This window comes from Ambystoma mexicanum, chromosome 4q, assembly GCF_040938575.1.
Source record: "Ambystoma mexicanum isolate Mex_15411 chromosome 4q, UKY_AmexF1_1, whole genome shotgun sequence".
In the NCBI taxonomy this organism is placed as follows: domain Eukaryota; kingdom Metazoa; phylum Chordata; class Amphibia; order Caudata; family Ambystomatidae; genus Ambystoma; species Ambystoma mexicanum.
Window position 1 is genome coordinate 1238148609 of NC_090928.1, and position 17499 is coordinate 1238166107.

The 17499-nt window shown below is 46.4% G+C and overlaps 1 protein-coding gene across 1 annotated transcript in view; it reads left to right on the forward strand.

The window, feature by feature from the left end:
* Positions 1-17499, forward strand: part of ZNF318 (zinc finger protein 318) — a 504061-nt gene that overhangs the window by 353573 nt on the left and 132989 nt on the right. Inside the window, exons 4-5 of the mRNA XM_069608802.1 lie at positions 2020-3012; positions 12768-12867. Coding sequence (XP_069464903.1) covers positions 2020-3012; positions 12768-12867 — 1093 coding nt within the window. The remainder of the gene's footprint in view (positions 1-2019; positions 3013-12767; positions 12868-17499) is intronic.

The window sequence follows — 17499 nt, forward strand, 5'->3', positions numbered from 1 at the left end:
GTTTCTGAATTTCATATTACTCAGAAAATTACCTTACCTTCGTTCTACCCTCCTCCCCATCCGGGGAAAGAGGAAGAAAGGCTACATAGGCTGGACCCAATGTGAGCTCTCAGCTTTTACATCAGCAGAATGGCTAGGATCAGGCAAGCAGACCAACTGTTTGTAGGATACTCCGGTCACAATTTGGGACTACCCATAACAAAACAAACCATTTCCAGGTGGATTATTTTGGCCATTCTGGAATGTTACAAACTGGCAGGGAAAGAGCCACCCCAAAATCTCAGGGCTCATTCAACCAGGGGTATCGCAGCCTCTTCGGCTCTCCAAAGAGGGGTACCGGTCCGAGACATATGTGCGGCTGCCACATGGTCGTCCGCACATACATTCACAAAATTTTACAATCTGGATTCCTCCACTAGTCAAGAGACCAGATTTGGCATGGCCGTATTACATTCGGTCCATCCCTAAAGGGATACATAACATTCTTACTCCCACCTCCAATTACATGCCACTGCTATGGGAGTCTATCAAAGATGAGGAATACGTCGGAGGACACAATCCCTTCGAAGAACAAGTTACTTCTTACCTTGTAACGTTCTTTCGACGGGATGTTCCTCCGACGTATTCCTTATCGCCCCTCCCATCCATCTCCGCAGTAATACTTCCCTAGTGGTTGCAGCTTACGCTCCTTCAAGGTCAATAACCAATTCAGGCATGACTTTTCTTATGCTACAAAACGGAACTGAGCAACGTACGCCGCGCGTGGCTATTTATGGGCATGGTGACGTCGGCGCCCATACGGTGGCCGTCGAGGGACATCGACTCGGCGGACGTCGACGCGCAGCGCCCTCTACAGAAAAAATTTCCGAGGCCAGCAAGCTGGAAACGTATTATCAAAGATAAGGAATACGTCGGGCGAACATCGCGTCGAAAGAAAGTTACAAGGTAAGAATTAACTTGTTCATCTATTAAAGAGGTGAGAGCAGGACAACGGAAAGGCAAAATGATCTTCATGGTGATTCTGGTTCTTATTCCCTGCTCTTCTTACTGGTACTAGGGGTCGGGAGACCCTAATGAACTAAAGATGGTTTGGTGTTAAGTTTATGGGGTGCAAGGTTTGTGCACTAGTGGCTTTTTTAAGATTGAAAAGTCATAAAAGGGGCTCCACTAAGCCTTATGTGAAAGAGGAGGTAATTACTTGGTGACTGTGGCAGGATAATATTACTTAGTGAAGCATAATTAGAAATGCGAATGATGCACATATTATTTTAAGCTAACACGCCAATTCCAGTAAGTAATGGCAGTGTTGCATCTGGTGGGTGTGAGCGGCTTGCTGGCACACACTGCATCAACAAGTAACAATATCTCACCATAATCAGATAGTGATTTTCCCTTCTTCCACATAAGGTTAAAAGGAGATACTTTTGTGAATATTCCACCTTGAGAAAGCGCTGGCGGCACAAAACGCTCGCTGGCCTTGTTTCATTGAAAATAAATGTTCACCTATAAAGAATAGCGCACACACTTGTGAAAACGTTATTCACCAGAACAAAAATGCTAATGGAATATCACAACATTTATCTAAATACGATCATATCTAAAGCAAGATAAGGTTTGTTTTGTGGACGTGCAGCTTAACTCCAAAAGAACACATTTCAGAGTGGCGTGCTGGTCTCCTCAAAATCCCCTGTTAGGCCACATACCAAGTCATGTTGTTGAGGGAAGAGAAAAGACTAAGCAACCTGTAAACACCATGAAGATCATTGTTCCTATTACTGTGAAACCAAGTCCCATCATAACACACTTCGCTTTTACGGATATTTTATATGGCCCAACCAAAGGCTTGTGCTATTGGGATATTTTTCAGGACTAAATGCATTCAGAAAGTGCATGCGTTATTGGATAGTACAACAATGTTTTTATTTGGACATGTTTGAGGTAATTTAATGAACTTGTATTTGAATCTAAGGTGATGCAGAATTTGAACACAGGAAAACTGTCATTTTTTTTCTATTGCAGCTTGAAGGTTATGCTGGCAAAGAGTCTGATCAACCGTCGGGCCCTGACACATCCTCCCTGAGCTCCAGCAATGCATTCTCTTCTATAGTTGAAAGTTTGCTAAAAAAAATAAGCAAAGATGGCCCTTCTGAGATTGGGAATGAATCATCAAAAGAGAGCGTTCCGGACAAGACCACCCTTCATGTAAAACTTGGAAATATTTCAAGCCAGGCTGAGAAGCCTCAAAATATGACAAAGGACACATTTGTTAATGATCCTGGTTTGCAGTGTTCTCAGGAGCGCACTAGCCAGGATAGTGATAGCTTCCCAGACGTAGAAGATGAAGAGAAATTTCTTTATGGCGACGAGGAAGAAAATACTATACAGGCAGTGCCAGATCAGCAATCCCCTGTCGAAGAGGAGTCAGACAACCATGCTGATGGGGAGTTTAAACACATCCATGATATGCTGATGACAGTAGGAGTTGACATGAAAATAGCTGAAATTGGTGAGCTAGCAGACCGCACCACAAAATCAGAAAAGGGAAAGTCCTGGGAGTTTCCACATACGAGTCGCACCTTATCTCCTGGATTGAGTCCCCTTCATGGTCTCTCTGCAACTGTCTCTACTGGGCAGTCTCGAGAGAGGTCTATGCAGCTGGTATCTCCTTACTCCATAAAAGGTGAAGACATGGAATTGGGAGTCGTTTCTCCAGTTCAGGAGCCTTGCACTATTGCTCTGGAATTGGGAAAGCACTCCATTCCTGGTCATGCACCTCAAAACACACAACCCCCCACTTCTGCATGTCAGTTCAACATTACAAGCGCTGCACAATCTCACATACCACAGACCCATTCACCTCCTTCATTTAGCCCTGATTGCCATGGTCCCTCTGGGCCCTATGTGCCGTACACAGCACCTAGCGGTACTAAGCACCCAGTCAATCAAACCACGCAGATATCAAACGCTGCTGCAGAAAAGCTGTCGGACGAAAAAAAACAGAAATTTCACCAGGTGAGATTGGCATACCTTTTTATATATTTGTAGAGGGGGTGGGAATGCAATGTTTACCCATATTTAAAACCTTTGCCAAATGCATAAACTAAGTACTTTGTTGTCTGTGCCTGTACCAATTGCATCATCTCTAGTACCATAATCATTTCAAAATGATTTTGTTGTATTTTAACCTTTATACAGATGGTACAGATTTGTAGCCCAATACAAGTCACTGATGTTTGTTGATCATTATCCCATTCTAACAACTTGTTTTTGTTTTGTCTTCTATTCTTTGGGGGCGTTATGTAAAATTTCGCATCGAAAACCTGTTTCGGATTGTGAATAGTTGATGTTGGGGCATAAAGTAGACTGTGTCATAAGCATTGATTCCTTGTGGCCTTTGCGTTTGACACCAGTCTAAACAAAAGTTGCTGACTGATATGCGATGGGTACCTCTGTGCACTACAGTGCATGCTTTTCTGTGGCCTGTAGATAATGCTTTTTGAAGGTGATCTGTGGTGTCAATTTGGAGCCTGAAAATGTGTTACTTTCATCATGTTATGTAATCTGTGCTTAAAATGTACCTCAGTTCAAGCTCCAGAATAGGTTCCTAAATTGTGCAACTACAATTTTATGGGATCTGCATCCATTTAGTAACTAATTGGACTAAATTGATATGTTTTTCGATCGTTAAATGCTTTAGCACAAAACAGTGCTTTTCATCATGTCACCAGAAGACTCTTGACTGGGTGTTTTTGGTTGGTAGTTGTTTGGATGTTTTTTTCAAACCACCTTCAATGGGACCCCCAGCATTATCTGCTGACTTATTTGAACCCTGGTTGGCTTTATGGTAGGTGTTCTTTTAAATTTTCCTCAACCATTTTGTTTTGAAGGCACTGGTAAGCCCTTAAGTCTTCCAGTGTAGGGTGACTATGCTCGCCCATTGAAACCTATGGCACAGCAGAAATAGCTTCTTTATGCTGAGTGCTGTAGGGAAACTCTGTTTCCCCTTTTTTTCGAAACTGTATTTTGATACTTTTTAATATATCCTGAACAGGCTTGCGCAGTGCTAATTATTTTTGTTTAATAGGTACACAACCGTGCACCATTATTTCCTAGCACAGAAAAGCATATTTGCCATTTACCAAAATGGTTTAAGCACTGATCTTTGGTTTCATTCTCTTTGTTGGCTTTCTTCCTCCCAGGAAGGGCAGGGAATGGCCATATGTGGGCAAGCACTTTTGAGGGCTTCTTGTAATAAGCCAAGTGAACTTGCTGCAATTTGGTAGAGGAATGCAGGCATCGCCAATACACAAACCTGCAAAAGTGATGTCATTGTTTCTAGAGGAGCAGGCTGCGCAGGATTGGACACCTCCACTCTGCATGTTTGAGGTCCTTCAGTCGGTGTGCTGTGCCGCAGTCTCTCAGAGCCTACTTTGTGAATAAGAGGGTCTGGTGCTATTTGGGATGTCGAGGACTGGAGCCAAGAAAGCAAAACTTGAGTTTTGACAGAGTAATGCCAAAGGACTTCTGCTGGAACGACCATTGTCCAAGTCAGCTACTGCAAGCAAAGCTCTTCCCCTCTATTAACAGGGGAGACCTGGAAGAGATGATGTCCTCCTCTTAGACTAGTGGGCTTAACTAATCTTTTGTCCTACTCTGCTGTTCTCAACCACAGCAGCTCAGAAGAGTTAGTTGAGGTAGTATTTGTCGGGCATATTCTGTATTGCATGGACCTTTTCTAGCCCTGGGCTGAAAAACTCATAACCATCTTTGTTGTGACAAGGGAAGTTTGCATCCTTGGTCTGCAGCGTCTTCTATTGACCAAAAAGATGGGCCTGCTTTCATCATGCCTGCTGACCCCATGTGGGGTCTCGCCAACTGTACCTCCCGCCTTTTGCATCGATAGGGATCCTCCAACATCAGAGTCCGATGCAGAGTCTTCTTTATTCAGCCCGAGGACCATCCTTATGATGCTTTTATTGGTTAGGTCGCTGACGGAGATCGGAATTGCCAGGCCCAGCTGTTAGACTTGCTTGTCTGGAGAAGAGGTGCGCCCGTGATCCGTGGACCCTCCAGCTACAGCACCAAGAGTGAGAGCATTTATCCCCAACAATCTAACTTGCCTGTGGTTATTTCTACTTATTATATTTCAAGGTGCTGAGTTACCTACGTGCCCTCATATTAAACCGTTGGGCGTAAAGTCCACCTTAGCAGCTACCTTTACCTTACCATTGGTCATGGAGTGTGCATAAATTAATCCAATCGGCCACAGCGATCCCATGGTGGAACTGATAGATGCACTTTAGCGTCTCAAGAAGCTTAATTTCTCCATTGTGGCAATTTTCACTATCAAAAGCTTTGACTATGGTGCTATTAGAGATTTCTGAGTAACTCTAAAATATCTGCCAAAGTACTTTAAATCAAGATGAACACTGTTCTTAGGATAGGAAATGGCTCATTTTATAGAGTCCGCTTTTAATCGTTCGATTGTTTTATTTTTCTTGCAGTGGTTTTAACAAAAAATAGAACTATGTATAGATAATTCTTGGTATTAGAAAGAATGATTTTGTTATTATGAAGTATTGTCTGTATTTTGATGTGCTTTGTTTAAATGTTAACACATTTTTGTTTAAGGTATTATTTGTACCAAAAACACACAAAAAAGGATCATATTAGTTTTGGTCCTACATTATAACTAAGGTCTATGGTAAATCTCGTAACATTTTTCCCTGCTGTAGTCATTGTTGGTACAAACTGTGTTTGAAATCTCAAGTGTGGTGGGTTTCCAACAGAATAGGCAGCTGTGATTGTGCATAAACATGCATGTAATGTAATGTAATGTAAAACAAGTTGAGCACAAGAACCAAGGCCAAAAAGGCATCTGGGTGCTAACCACCAAACAGGAAGGATCAGTCGGACTCTCACCTGCATAGTGTCTTTACTTCCCTTAACTTAATGCAAGTGTGCCTTTTAATTAGTTTAAATATTTATCTGTGTGGCCAACCTATGGCTTGTGTACTTGCCAACTGTACTTGACACCAGTCCTCTCCCTCGTGAGTCTTAAGCCTACCTGCTCAGTCACACTACCAAGTGAGCTAGATTATACTATGTACCCATCTCATCCAGTAAAGGTTGGATTCCTAGAACCCTACACCAGTAGTAGTTCTGTAAAACCCTCCAGTGGTGTGTGACTGCATGCAGATATAGTTAATTTACTCTCATTGTAGGTTCTGCTGGTATGATTTAATGCTTCTGGGCTTGAGAATGTTGTTTGTATTCATAAAACTATTTCTGATGTTTGTTAATCTGCTTAGAATCACATGCTGTGCATATGTCCGACATCCAGTGGTCACTGCGGAGTATTGCATTTTGTTTTTCGTAGTCGAAAAGGGGGCGTCGACAAGGCGTGTCTGTAACACTATCCCTATAGTGACGTGCGTTGTACCCATAATCCCTCACGCGTCGAGGTCCCTCAGATTGTTTTTTTCCGCCCAGCTTCTGGTCGCCTTACGCGGAGCTCCTAGAGAGACATTGCTAATACTTACGACGGACCTCGGTCCTTAATTATACTTATTATATTGTTAAAGATCCCTCCCCTCGACGTTAGCTGTGAAGCTGTTTCTCCGCCGAGCAAGTTTTCGACAGAGGGGAAGAGACGGAGGAGATCCTTCGGCGCTGCCAAACACGTGGCCTGGCCTCGCCGGCCAACAATACAGTAGGGAGAGTGGGGGTTCGAACTTTTATCTTCTCTTTGAGAATGTCTTTCTTTCTCCCCTATCTTTCCCCTGGGGTTGTTATCACCAGTTATTATTGCCTCAGCTATGGAGAGGACACCTTTTAAGTTTTGCCCACGCTGTAGGGGCAAATACACTTGGAAGGACAAACACAAGCTCTGTAATCGTTGCTTGCCCCTCGATCATAAGGAAGACAGCTGCGCGGCCTGTAAGCTCTTGAAACCAAGAACTCTTAAAGAACGCAAAGTTAAGAGGTGGGCGGACTACGCTATGTCGAAGTCAGTTTCCTCACCCGCCGCCGCTGTTACAGAAAGTGACGAGGAGGGTGATAACTCGACGTCCGTTACGGAAGTCATTAACCCCCAGAAGGAGCGCTCGCGCTCCTCGACGTCCGTCCCCGGCCCCGACGGGCTCGGCTCACGCCCTGCTTATGGGGATGAACACCCCAGCGACAAGGACGCACACAGACCCCATAGGCCTAAGCACACAACCCACGGCTCTTCTTCGTCAAAGACGAAGGATCCATCAGCGCCGAAGGGGACGCAGGGCACTCCGGCATCTATCTCAGACCGTAAGGGTCTCAAGCCCCACCCGCAAACGCAGCCGCGACCAGCGATTGGGCTTTCATCAAATACGGGCGCTACCCCAAAATCATCCGACGTAACGCTCCATAGAGCGGCCGTCGAGGAACAACGCGTAACGCAGGCAACGTCGACACCAGAGTCCTCTACTGACAAACTCGTTGTCGAGAGCCTGGCGAGAATTGTTTCCGAAGACAAACGTAAGCGGACGACGAAACAAACGTCGAATACCTCACAAAAAGCTATGGAAACGCTGAAAAAGCACAAGAGTAGCCAGGAACTGCCCCCTTCATCTAAGGGCACTTCTGAACTACCGGAGGGCTTTTCAGAGGGAGACGGAAACCTTTCTTCGACGTTGTGGGAGCGTTATAAGCGTTTTGAAGGTGAAAACACTGATTTCCCCCCTCTAGACTATTCAAGGGTCCCCCATGAGACCCTTGAAAGACTCCATTCTTGTATGGAGAAAATGGAAAGGTTTTTGGGAAACCAAAACCCACCCACACCCAAAAGACTAAGAGAATGGCCCCAGGATGACCCTAGGGTCAAGATTCCTAGGCTGTTTCCCCCTTCTACAGAAGTATATGACCTCACTGAAGAGGAGCAATACCTCCAGGAAGATGAGGAATGTTTGGGTGGAGAGGAAGAACATGAGGAAGAGGGGTTTGAAGAAGATCCTTACACTAGTGCAGGAGCTTTCGAAGAAGATACAGCTACCTCGCAGCCCTGGCAATCCCCATCAGTGCAGCCTTGGCAATCCCCATCAGTGCACTCAGACCCTGATGTCTTTCACCCTTCTCCTCCCAAGGATTCACCTATTGGAAACGCCTCTCCCATAGATGACCAACCTTCACTTAATGCACTATTGCGCAAGGCAGCAGCACATTTTGAAATAGACACAGGGGAGAGTCTTCCTGACATAGACTTTGTAGAGAAATGTATTAAAGAAAAAGCCCCTGTTAGTCAGTCTATTCCGCTCCTGGCTTCTATAAAGAGAAGAATAACTCCTTCCCTTTCCAATCCTGCCTTAGTCAGAGGGGTCAACCCTCGGATAGAAAAGCTCTTCAGCCCTTCGTCCTCTGACCCTTTGTACATCAGAGGCCATTCTATTCCGGACTCCCTCGTAGTTACTAATACAAGGGAAAGAGCAGGGGTACCACTATCCTCTAGTGAGGCACCACCTGACAAAGAGGGCAAAAAGCTCTATGCACTGGGGAAGAGAATCACGACGTCCGCCGCCTTTTCAACTAGGATTGCAAATAACAATTCCCTACTAGCTAGCTACGCAGATGCACAGTGGAGCAAGCTGCGCAGCGAAGCAGAGGACGCACCAGAACCCCTGCGTTCACGCCTGTTAGCTACAATCTCAGAGGGAACTCTTGTAAACCAGGGCATCGTAAAGAACTCCTTAGATGCCGCAGAAACGGCTGGCCGTTCCCTGGTTCAGGGGATACTTCTCAAACGCCATGTCTGGCTGCGCAATTCGGGATTTAAGCCGGAAACACAGGCTTCCCTGATAAATAAGCCCATAGAACAAACACATCTGTTTGGGAAAGCAGTTGATGAGGCCCTAGAACATGCGAAGAAAGAGTTTGATACCATCAAGACTCTTGACCAAATTTCTAGGCCCCCTAACAGACGCGGCTATGGCAATAGACGCTCCTTTCGTGGCCAACGCCAGCAGCAAAACCAACAGCAATTTTACTCTGCTACCAACTGGCCCTCTAACCAGGGTAACACCCAGTTCAGTCAAAGAGGCCAACGCCGTGGCAGAGGAAGAGGTCGCGGCTTCAGCCCCAAAGGTTCCACGCCCAATAACAACAAATGACCCGAAGATTCGGGTCCCCTCCCATGCATCACCGGTCGGGGGCCGGCTAACATCGTTCCTTTCAGCATTGGAGGGAATATCGTCAGACCGCTGGGTATTATCCACCATAGCCCACGGATACTGCATCGAATTCAACGGTTCCCCGAAGTACAGACCCCCACGGAACCGACGCATGACACTGGAACACCTCACCATTCTTCTTCAAGAAGTAGAAGAGCTACTGAAAAAAGAAGCTATAGAGGCTGTCCCCCTATCTCAGGTAACAGAAGGTATTTATTCAGTGTACTTCCTTGTACCCAAAAAGGACTTAACCATGCGCCCTGTATTAGATCTGCGCCCAGCGAACAAGTTTGCCAAACCCCAAAAGTTTCGTATGGTGACCTTGCAGGAAGTAATCCCACTGTTATCACAAGGGGATTACATGACAACACTAGAGATGAAAGATGCATACTTTCATATTTTAATGTTGCCAGCGCACAGAAAATACCTCAGGTTCAAGATAGAGAACAAACACTACCAGTTCAGAGTACTACCCTTCGGGATAGCATCTGCACCAAGGGTATTCACGAAAGTACTGGCAGTGGCAGCGGCCCACCTGCGCAGGTTATCCATCCCGGTATACCCTTACCTCGACGACTGGCTCATAACAGGGGATTCTTACGAAACATGCTTCTCCAATACTCAAAAGACTGTAGACCTTTTGTTCCAACTGGGCTTCTCCATCAACGAAAAGAAGTCCAGCTTAGACCCCAGCCAAATCAAACAATTCCTAGGGGCTCTAATTCGAACAAAGGACGGCCTCGTCTTCCCCTCCAACGAGAGGGTCCAAAACATGCTGTTTCAGATCCCCCATTATGTGGCAGGTCGAGAGGTGACGGTACGCAAAGCAATGCGCTTGCTAGGGATGATGGCGTCATGTATTTATTTGGTACCTCACGCGCGCCTGCGCATGCGCCCAATGCAAGAGTGGCTCAACAGCCAGTGGTGTCAGGCCAGCGGACAATGGGATGATCTAGTGGTGGTCTTGCAGGCCTTGGTTCTCTCGCTACGGTGGTGGACAAAAGAAAACCTGTTATTAGGGAAAACTTTTGCCACACCCGCAGTGGAAGCCACTCTAACCACAGACGCATCCCTTACAGGATGGGGGGCTCACCTATCCCATCAGACTGCTCACGGAGCGTGGACTCCGAGTTTAGCATCCAAGCATATAAACCTGCTGGAACTACTAGCGGTGTTCAAAGCACTGAAAGCCTTTCAGGAACACCTACAAGGAAAGACAGTGATGGTCCTCACAGACAGCACCACAGCCATGTACTACCTCAACAAGCAAGGGGGCACTCACTCTCCAGGACTGTCCAAGCTGTCCCAGAACATCTGGAAGTGGGCTGTCAAACACAACATGTTCCTACTATCACAACATGTACCAGGGGAACTCAATCTGCTAGCAGACAAACTCAGCAGAGACTTCCCCCTGCCCGTAGAGTACGAATGGCGGTTACAAGAAGACATCGTCTTCGACGTCTTCACACAGTGGGGTTTCCCAGAAATAGACCTGTTTGCAACTCTGGAAAACTCTCAATGCCAAGATTACGCCTCCAGGTACCCCCAGAACCAGTCCAAGGGGAACGGTCTATCGATTCCATGGTCAGGGAAATTTGTTTACGCTTTTCCCCCGACTCCCCTTCTCAACAAGATAGTGCACAAGATGCACCAGGAACAGGTTACCATGATACTAGTGGCCCCAATGTGGGCCCGGCAGCCATGGTTCGCTCACTTGATGGAGATGTCCCTATCTCCCCCAGTGAGACTTCCCTGCCCGTACAACATGCTGTCACAGGACAAGGGCAGGACACTGCATCCATGCCCTCAGACCATGAACTTAGCAGCCTGGCTCCTGAGATCATAGAATTTGGACATCTACAACTCCCGCAGAGATGTATGGACATCCTCAGGGAAGCCAGAAAACCTAATACTCGCCACTGCTATTCTAGCAAGTGGAAAAGATTTGTCATCTGGTGTAGAGGTAAGAGCATCAACCCGGTGGATTGCTCTCCCACGAACATTGTTCTGTACTTGACCCATTTACTGGATTCAGGTCTAGTGTTCAATTCCATTAAAGTCCACCTAGCGGCACTTTCTGCATACACCACTTCCCAATTTAAAGTGTCGTGGTGGAAGATACCAGTTATCAAAGCCTTCATGGAGGGGGTAAGGAGAGTACACCCTCCCATAGCTAACCCAGCTCCCGGATGGGACTTAAATGTGGTACTTTCTAGACTCATGGGCCCTCCCTTTGAACCCATGCACAAGGCAACTCTTAAGGACCTCACTCTTAAGACTGCTTTCCTAATTGCTATCACCTCCATTAGGAGAGTAAGTGAACTACAGGCTCTTTCTGTTCTAGACCCCTTCGTAACAGTTCACAATGATAAGGTGGTTCTACGCACACACCCAAGGTTTGCACCAAAATTCATCTCTAAATTTCATGTAAACCAGTCAATAGAACTACCAACGTTCTTTCAAAACCCTTCCAGCTTGGGAGAAAAAAGTCTGCATACACTAGATGTACGCAGAGCTGTCATGTTCTACATGGAAAGAACCAGACCACTGAGAAAGACTAACCAGTTCTTTGTCTCGGTGGCAGCAGGAAGAGAAGGAGATGCAGTCTCAAAGTCCACTATATCTAGATGGATTGTTCAATGCATCACTCTCTGTTACACTCTTGCTAAGAGAGAACTACCCTTCAAGCCAAGAGCGCACACTACTCGAGGCACTGGGGCATCCATACCATTCATTGCAAATGTTCCCCTTGAGTCCATCTGCAAAGCGGCAACCTGGAGTTCTGTACACACCTTTACAAAACACTACTGTCTAGATGCCCACTCTAGATCTGATTCCCAGGTGGGACAAGCAGTATTAAGACATCTTTTCTCTACTGTTCCTTCTCACAACCCACCTCCAACTCCGGGTACTGCTCGCTAGTCAATGCACAGCATGTGATTCTAAGCAGATTAACAAACATCAGAAGACAATGCATTACTTACCGTAAAAGCATTTCTGATGGTTGTATCTGCTTAGATTCACATGCGCCCACCCTTCCTCCCCGCTCGGATGGAAGGAACATAGACATCCTTTTCTATATCTCTCTCTTTTCTGTACTCACTCACGTCTAGAAGGCTCCCTCAGGGCAGAAAAATACAAACAGAGGGACCTCGACGCGTGAGGGATTATGGGTACAACGCACGTCACTATAGGGATAGTGTTACAGACACGCCTTGTCGACGCCCCCTTTTCGACTACGAAAAACAAAATGCAATACCCCGCAGTGACCACTGGATGTCGGACCTATGCACAGCATGTGAATCTAAGCAGATACAACCATCAGAAATGCTTTTACGGTAAGTAATGCATTGTCATACTAGTTCTTACAGGTTACTGCACCTGCAAAAGTGGTATTTTTGATAATTCGCAGATAGTCATGGTTTCTAGCATAGTATGATGTCAATGTGTGTAATTAAAGTATGTTGCTAATAGTAGCTAGTCACATTAGTGGTATGTATTTGATATCGTGAACTTGTGTTACTTATTATTATATTCTTACTCCTCATCTCTCGTCGTCCTTTTTTTGAGGTCACTGAGGAGATCAAGAAGCTGAAGACCGAGCGCGAAGTGCGGGAGAAAAAGATGCAGTACTTGCAGACCGAACTAGAACAATTAAGTAAACAGCAAGGTATGAAATGAGGTTCATTTTTCTGAAATATGGTCTTGTGAAACAGTGCATGTGAGACTGAAATAAATGTTGGATAGTGAAAATAAATATGTTTTTTCTGAGCAGAATGATACCGTACTGAATTTTAGTAAATAGAATAAAACACATATGTTAATTGTGTAGACAAGTACTGAAAGAGCTGTGAATATTTGACTACACCAATTCTTTTTTCTTAAACTGGTTGCTGGTTGTTGACATCTTTCTCTGATGTGTTTGTTTATGGTGTGCTGCCCTCAGCCAGTATGGCTATCCAGCACCTTTTTGTCCCTAGGACAGTTTCCACACCCAGAAAGTGTGTTGGAGAGTTGGTTGATGGCAGCTGCATGTACATGTTCTGTTTTTGGATGCACTATATTGTAGGCCCTTTGACACCTTGGTAGCCAAATGCCCCTGTGTGATGGCCATTGGACTATCCAGACATTTTAAAAGTCGTACAACCAGGTGATTTTTCTTTGTGGTCTTCATGTGGTTGGAATTACTCAGACTTTGTGTGTGTCTCTGTATGTGGATCCTGAGATATTTTCTAGTGAGGTGCTTGTAGCTGAAAGGGAACAGAATGCTGTGCTGAAGATCTTTGCTGTGGGCTGTGCTGCTTCCTCCAAATCTTCCACTGGCAACCTCTACCTCTCTGTCCAGAGGAATCCTGTTTTGGACTCTTCCTCTCACTGATGAAGCAGGAACAGCTGGACCTTCCTTCACTACGGTGTTGTGTGTCTCGGTCAAAGCTCTGCCTCCTTTCTCTTACTCTAGGAAAGATGTGGGTATCTGTGCTGCTGCTTCTCAAATCCGTGTTCGTGTTGGCGGACATCCTGACTCAAGCCCCTGCAGCTGCTCCTTTTCTATAGGCGTTCTGCTTCCAGTGCATAGTCTTTTCTCCCTACTTAAGCCGCCTGTGACCTACCTGGAAGGATAAGCTCTCTGCTCCCCTTGTCATCAATGCTGTTGCCATGCTCTCGTACTAATGTTTCACCTGAGAGCTCCTCATTAGACTTGGATCCAGTGGGTTTTGTTCTTGACACCCCCTTGGACTCTGAACTGAACCAGAGTCCCAAAAAAACACCTAGTGGGACCCAAATGAGTCATCAGAAGTGACAACTGCACTCATGTTTCCTTCTCCTTCCTCTCAGCAGTCATCAGTCTGGGCAGCCTTCTCTGGGTGCTGTGACACCGATCCTGTCTTGACTTCTGCTTCAGGGTCTCTGTTGGGGATCAGGTCCAGCAGATATATATTTTACCCAGATCCCAGTCTTTCTTTTGTTGGCTTGGGTCCTACTCTTTAGCCATCTTTTTTTAGGCCTCTGATTGTGGAATGTGGGCACTGAGCTCCTCCGGTATCGTACTGCTGACTACGCAGCTATATGGTTGCTGACATCTTCCCACCTTTGGACTGTCAGTAACATATACCTTCTTTTACACCAAATCCGCAGGAAACCTAGTAGGTTTGTCCCGTTAAACCCTGTGGACCTTCTTTGGCTCTTCTAAAATTAACTCAAAGTGACAGTAACATTTACTTACAAAATAGACTGCCTTTGCACATTTTTCCCAATCCTTTGTGTGCTTATGGGTTGACAAGCTGTACCTTATTAACCCTTGGCTTAATGCCCAACAGTGAGATATGGCTGCTCTGTCATGTCAGTTTCAGGGCAGAAATTCATTTTTGAGTATTCTTTAGTATATAGCCCTTCGGCTCCTAGGACAGGGGTGCTTCTTAAGCACCCCATGTTGGCTCTATGGTGATTATACCACCCTACATTGGTTTTAGAGAGTAAGCTGGTGGTAGCTGTAATTTAGTTAGGGCTTCACGAGGTCTGCAGCCTGATAAACTGTATTAGTAGCCCAGTGTACCTCTTTGGTAGCCATTGGGATACTAATGTGTTTAAGTCCTGCTCGCTGCAATTTGTTTAGCGAAGCTCAGGGTATGCCTAAAATTACTGTTGTGAATTGTACGTTGTTTTAAATGTGTACTGCTTTTTTAACCCTCATGATATTATTTTGGTTGAATGATGTACAGTTGGATGAATTTCTATTTGAATAAACTTATATAAACTTATATTGATGATGATGACTGTTGTGCAAACATAGGCTCACCTTTAGTGATTTGGACTGGATTAGACCAGTCCCTGGCCCCTGAGAGGGCAATACACATTCTGTGGGTGGACCTGGGTGTTTGGCAGCTTTATTGGCTGACCTCCAAAAACTTTGCTAGTGCCCTTTCGTGTGATGGGAGGGCTTGCTTAGGCCAGCCTCTGAGTTTAAATGGGCCTAGGGGAATTGCTCACCGTGCCTCAAGTTCTGCTGGTTTTCTGCTGAGATTCTGCAGGTTTATCTACCTGCTGTGGCATTTTAACACAAAGCTACTACTGATGCAATTTTAGGACCTGGCCTGGCAGGGCTGACTGGATCATTGTCCTTTCCCTGTGCCTTGAGTTTGTTTTTGGCTGTTGGATCTCCAGCTTAGGCTGTCCTTGTTCTGCCACTTGTCCTCCTTAATGGGTGGGCAGAGATACTCGTACTGGCACCATTGCTAGGCTGTTTTAATGTCATCTTTGTGAATTACCTCCTTGACTAAGTAAAATGCCATTATCCAGAAGTCTAGTGGGACATCAATACCTTACCTCTGCTGTTCATCCGTTCTATCCTGGGCTATCTTCACTGTTATTTTCTCTTTTGAACTGTTTTCTGAAAGCTGGCTGCTCTTCATTGCCCTTGGAACCACCAGAATCTGCTTGGTTTTTGGTTCCTCAATCTTCTAGACACGTTTTTTGCCTCTGTTTTCACTTTCCGGATGGTGGGTCGCATTCCCTAAGAAGGCCGATTGTTCTTCTTTTGCGTGGCCTGGGTCATCATTGGTCTTGGTCTTGGTTTCAGATCCCTGGATGATTGGGTCCTGCAAGCCAACCTGTAAAGCAAGAGTTTCATTCATCAGGCTGTTTTGCTGTTTCTGAGCTGTTTTTTCAGGAACTGCCACTGTCTGTACTGGCCTCTGGGACCTGTGTTTTGTCAGTTCTCCAGCATGGGGTCTGGCATGGATTCACATGCTCATGAATATTCCCCGTCGTCAGGCCGGGAATCCTCAGTAAAAAGAAAAGAGTTTAACTTTCACATACAAACTGTATTTCTCCTCCAAACCAATCACTGTACTCTGGGTCATACTGTCCCAGCCAATGACTGACCTCTCCCTAAGCCCCTCCTCTGGCAGCCATCTTCAGATTTTTACCGCATGTTCAAGTGTTGGGAGTCCTCTTGTTTTTTGCTCTGTGAGCTATTCTATGTTTTTCATGCTTTTTTTCGATAAAAAGTCCTATTTTTTTCAAACGGTGCCTGTGTCCTCTTTCTCTCCATCGGCCGACAAGCGAGGATCTGTTTGTTGGTGAATTTAAGCGCCCCTCAAGGGAAAGAATCATCACAGTTTCATCGACAATTCCAGAAGGCCATCGGGGCCTTCTCTGCACTCCGGACCATGTCAGAAGAGAAGAAAGAAGGAAGCTCCCTTTTCAAGCTCTGCTCCAGCTGCGGACTACAGAACGTGTTTGTAGAGGACAAACACCTTCAGTGCCTCTACTGTCTCCATCCGGACCAAAGTGAAGCGGATTGCTAAATCTGTCTTGGGTTCTCCGAGCGAACCATGATGGATCATCACAGTAGACTGGCGGCGTGGCTCAGCGCCAAGGCCTCTACACTGTGCGCCAAGCAGGGGCCTGCCTCACCCAGGACCGGCAGGTCCGAGGAGCGGGCTTCTAAGTCCTTTGAGGGCGTCCCATCTGTGGGGGCCCAAGACAAGGCCAAGCACCTCAAGTCCGTTTCCGTCGGGGACACCGCGCAAGCGGGTCCCGCGACGGGCATGGCGCGTTCATCGTCACCATCTGCCTCCATCTCCGGCCACTGATCCAGCTCCTCCTCGAAGAGGAAATTGGCTAACCTGGCGAAGCTGTGGGAAAAGCATGAGAAGACGAAGGTGCAAGAAAAGGTGACCGGCCTGCCCCAGGCGGTCCAGGTAAAGTCGTCTTCAACGATTGAGTTGGTGGCAGCCGCCCACTCGAAGGCCAAAGGGGCTGACCCAGTCAAGGTAGCCCCGGCGCTGCCCAGAGTATCCTTATCCCGAAGGTGGGAGGCCTCGGCTGGGCCAGCAGAGAAGACACCAGAAAGGAAAATGCCAGCGCTAAGCCCAAACTCAACACCTCCGGATGCAAGAAAGGGGGTGGGGAAGAGGCCTCAGGACAGGCTTGACTCCAGGGCACGGATATTTCTTCCTCGGACGAGGAAGACCACAAGTCCATACACCCGATCCAAGATGACGTGGGGGGCACCGACGACTGAGGAAATGCTGACGTCGGTGAAGGGCCTAGTAGGCCTACTGCTCCGACCCAACAGAGAGATGCATCGATGGACATCCTTTTGACCCTACACACCCTGGTTTCGAAGATTCAGAAAAGGATGCCAACGACACTGGCCTCAGTGGCCCTGGATCAACCTCCAGTGAAAAAGAGGAAGCAGCACCCTATGCCACTGCATCAACCTCCACACAAGCGCCACATGCCTTCCCCCCCTAGGGATACGGCCACGGTGACTACGTATGACGACATCGCCACAGCG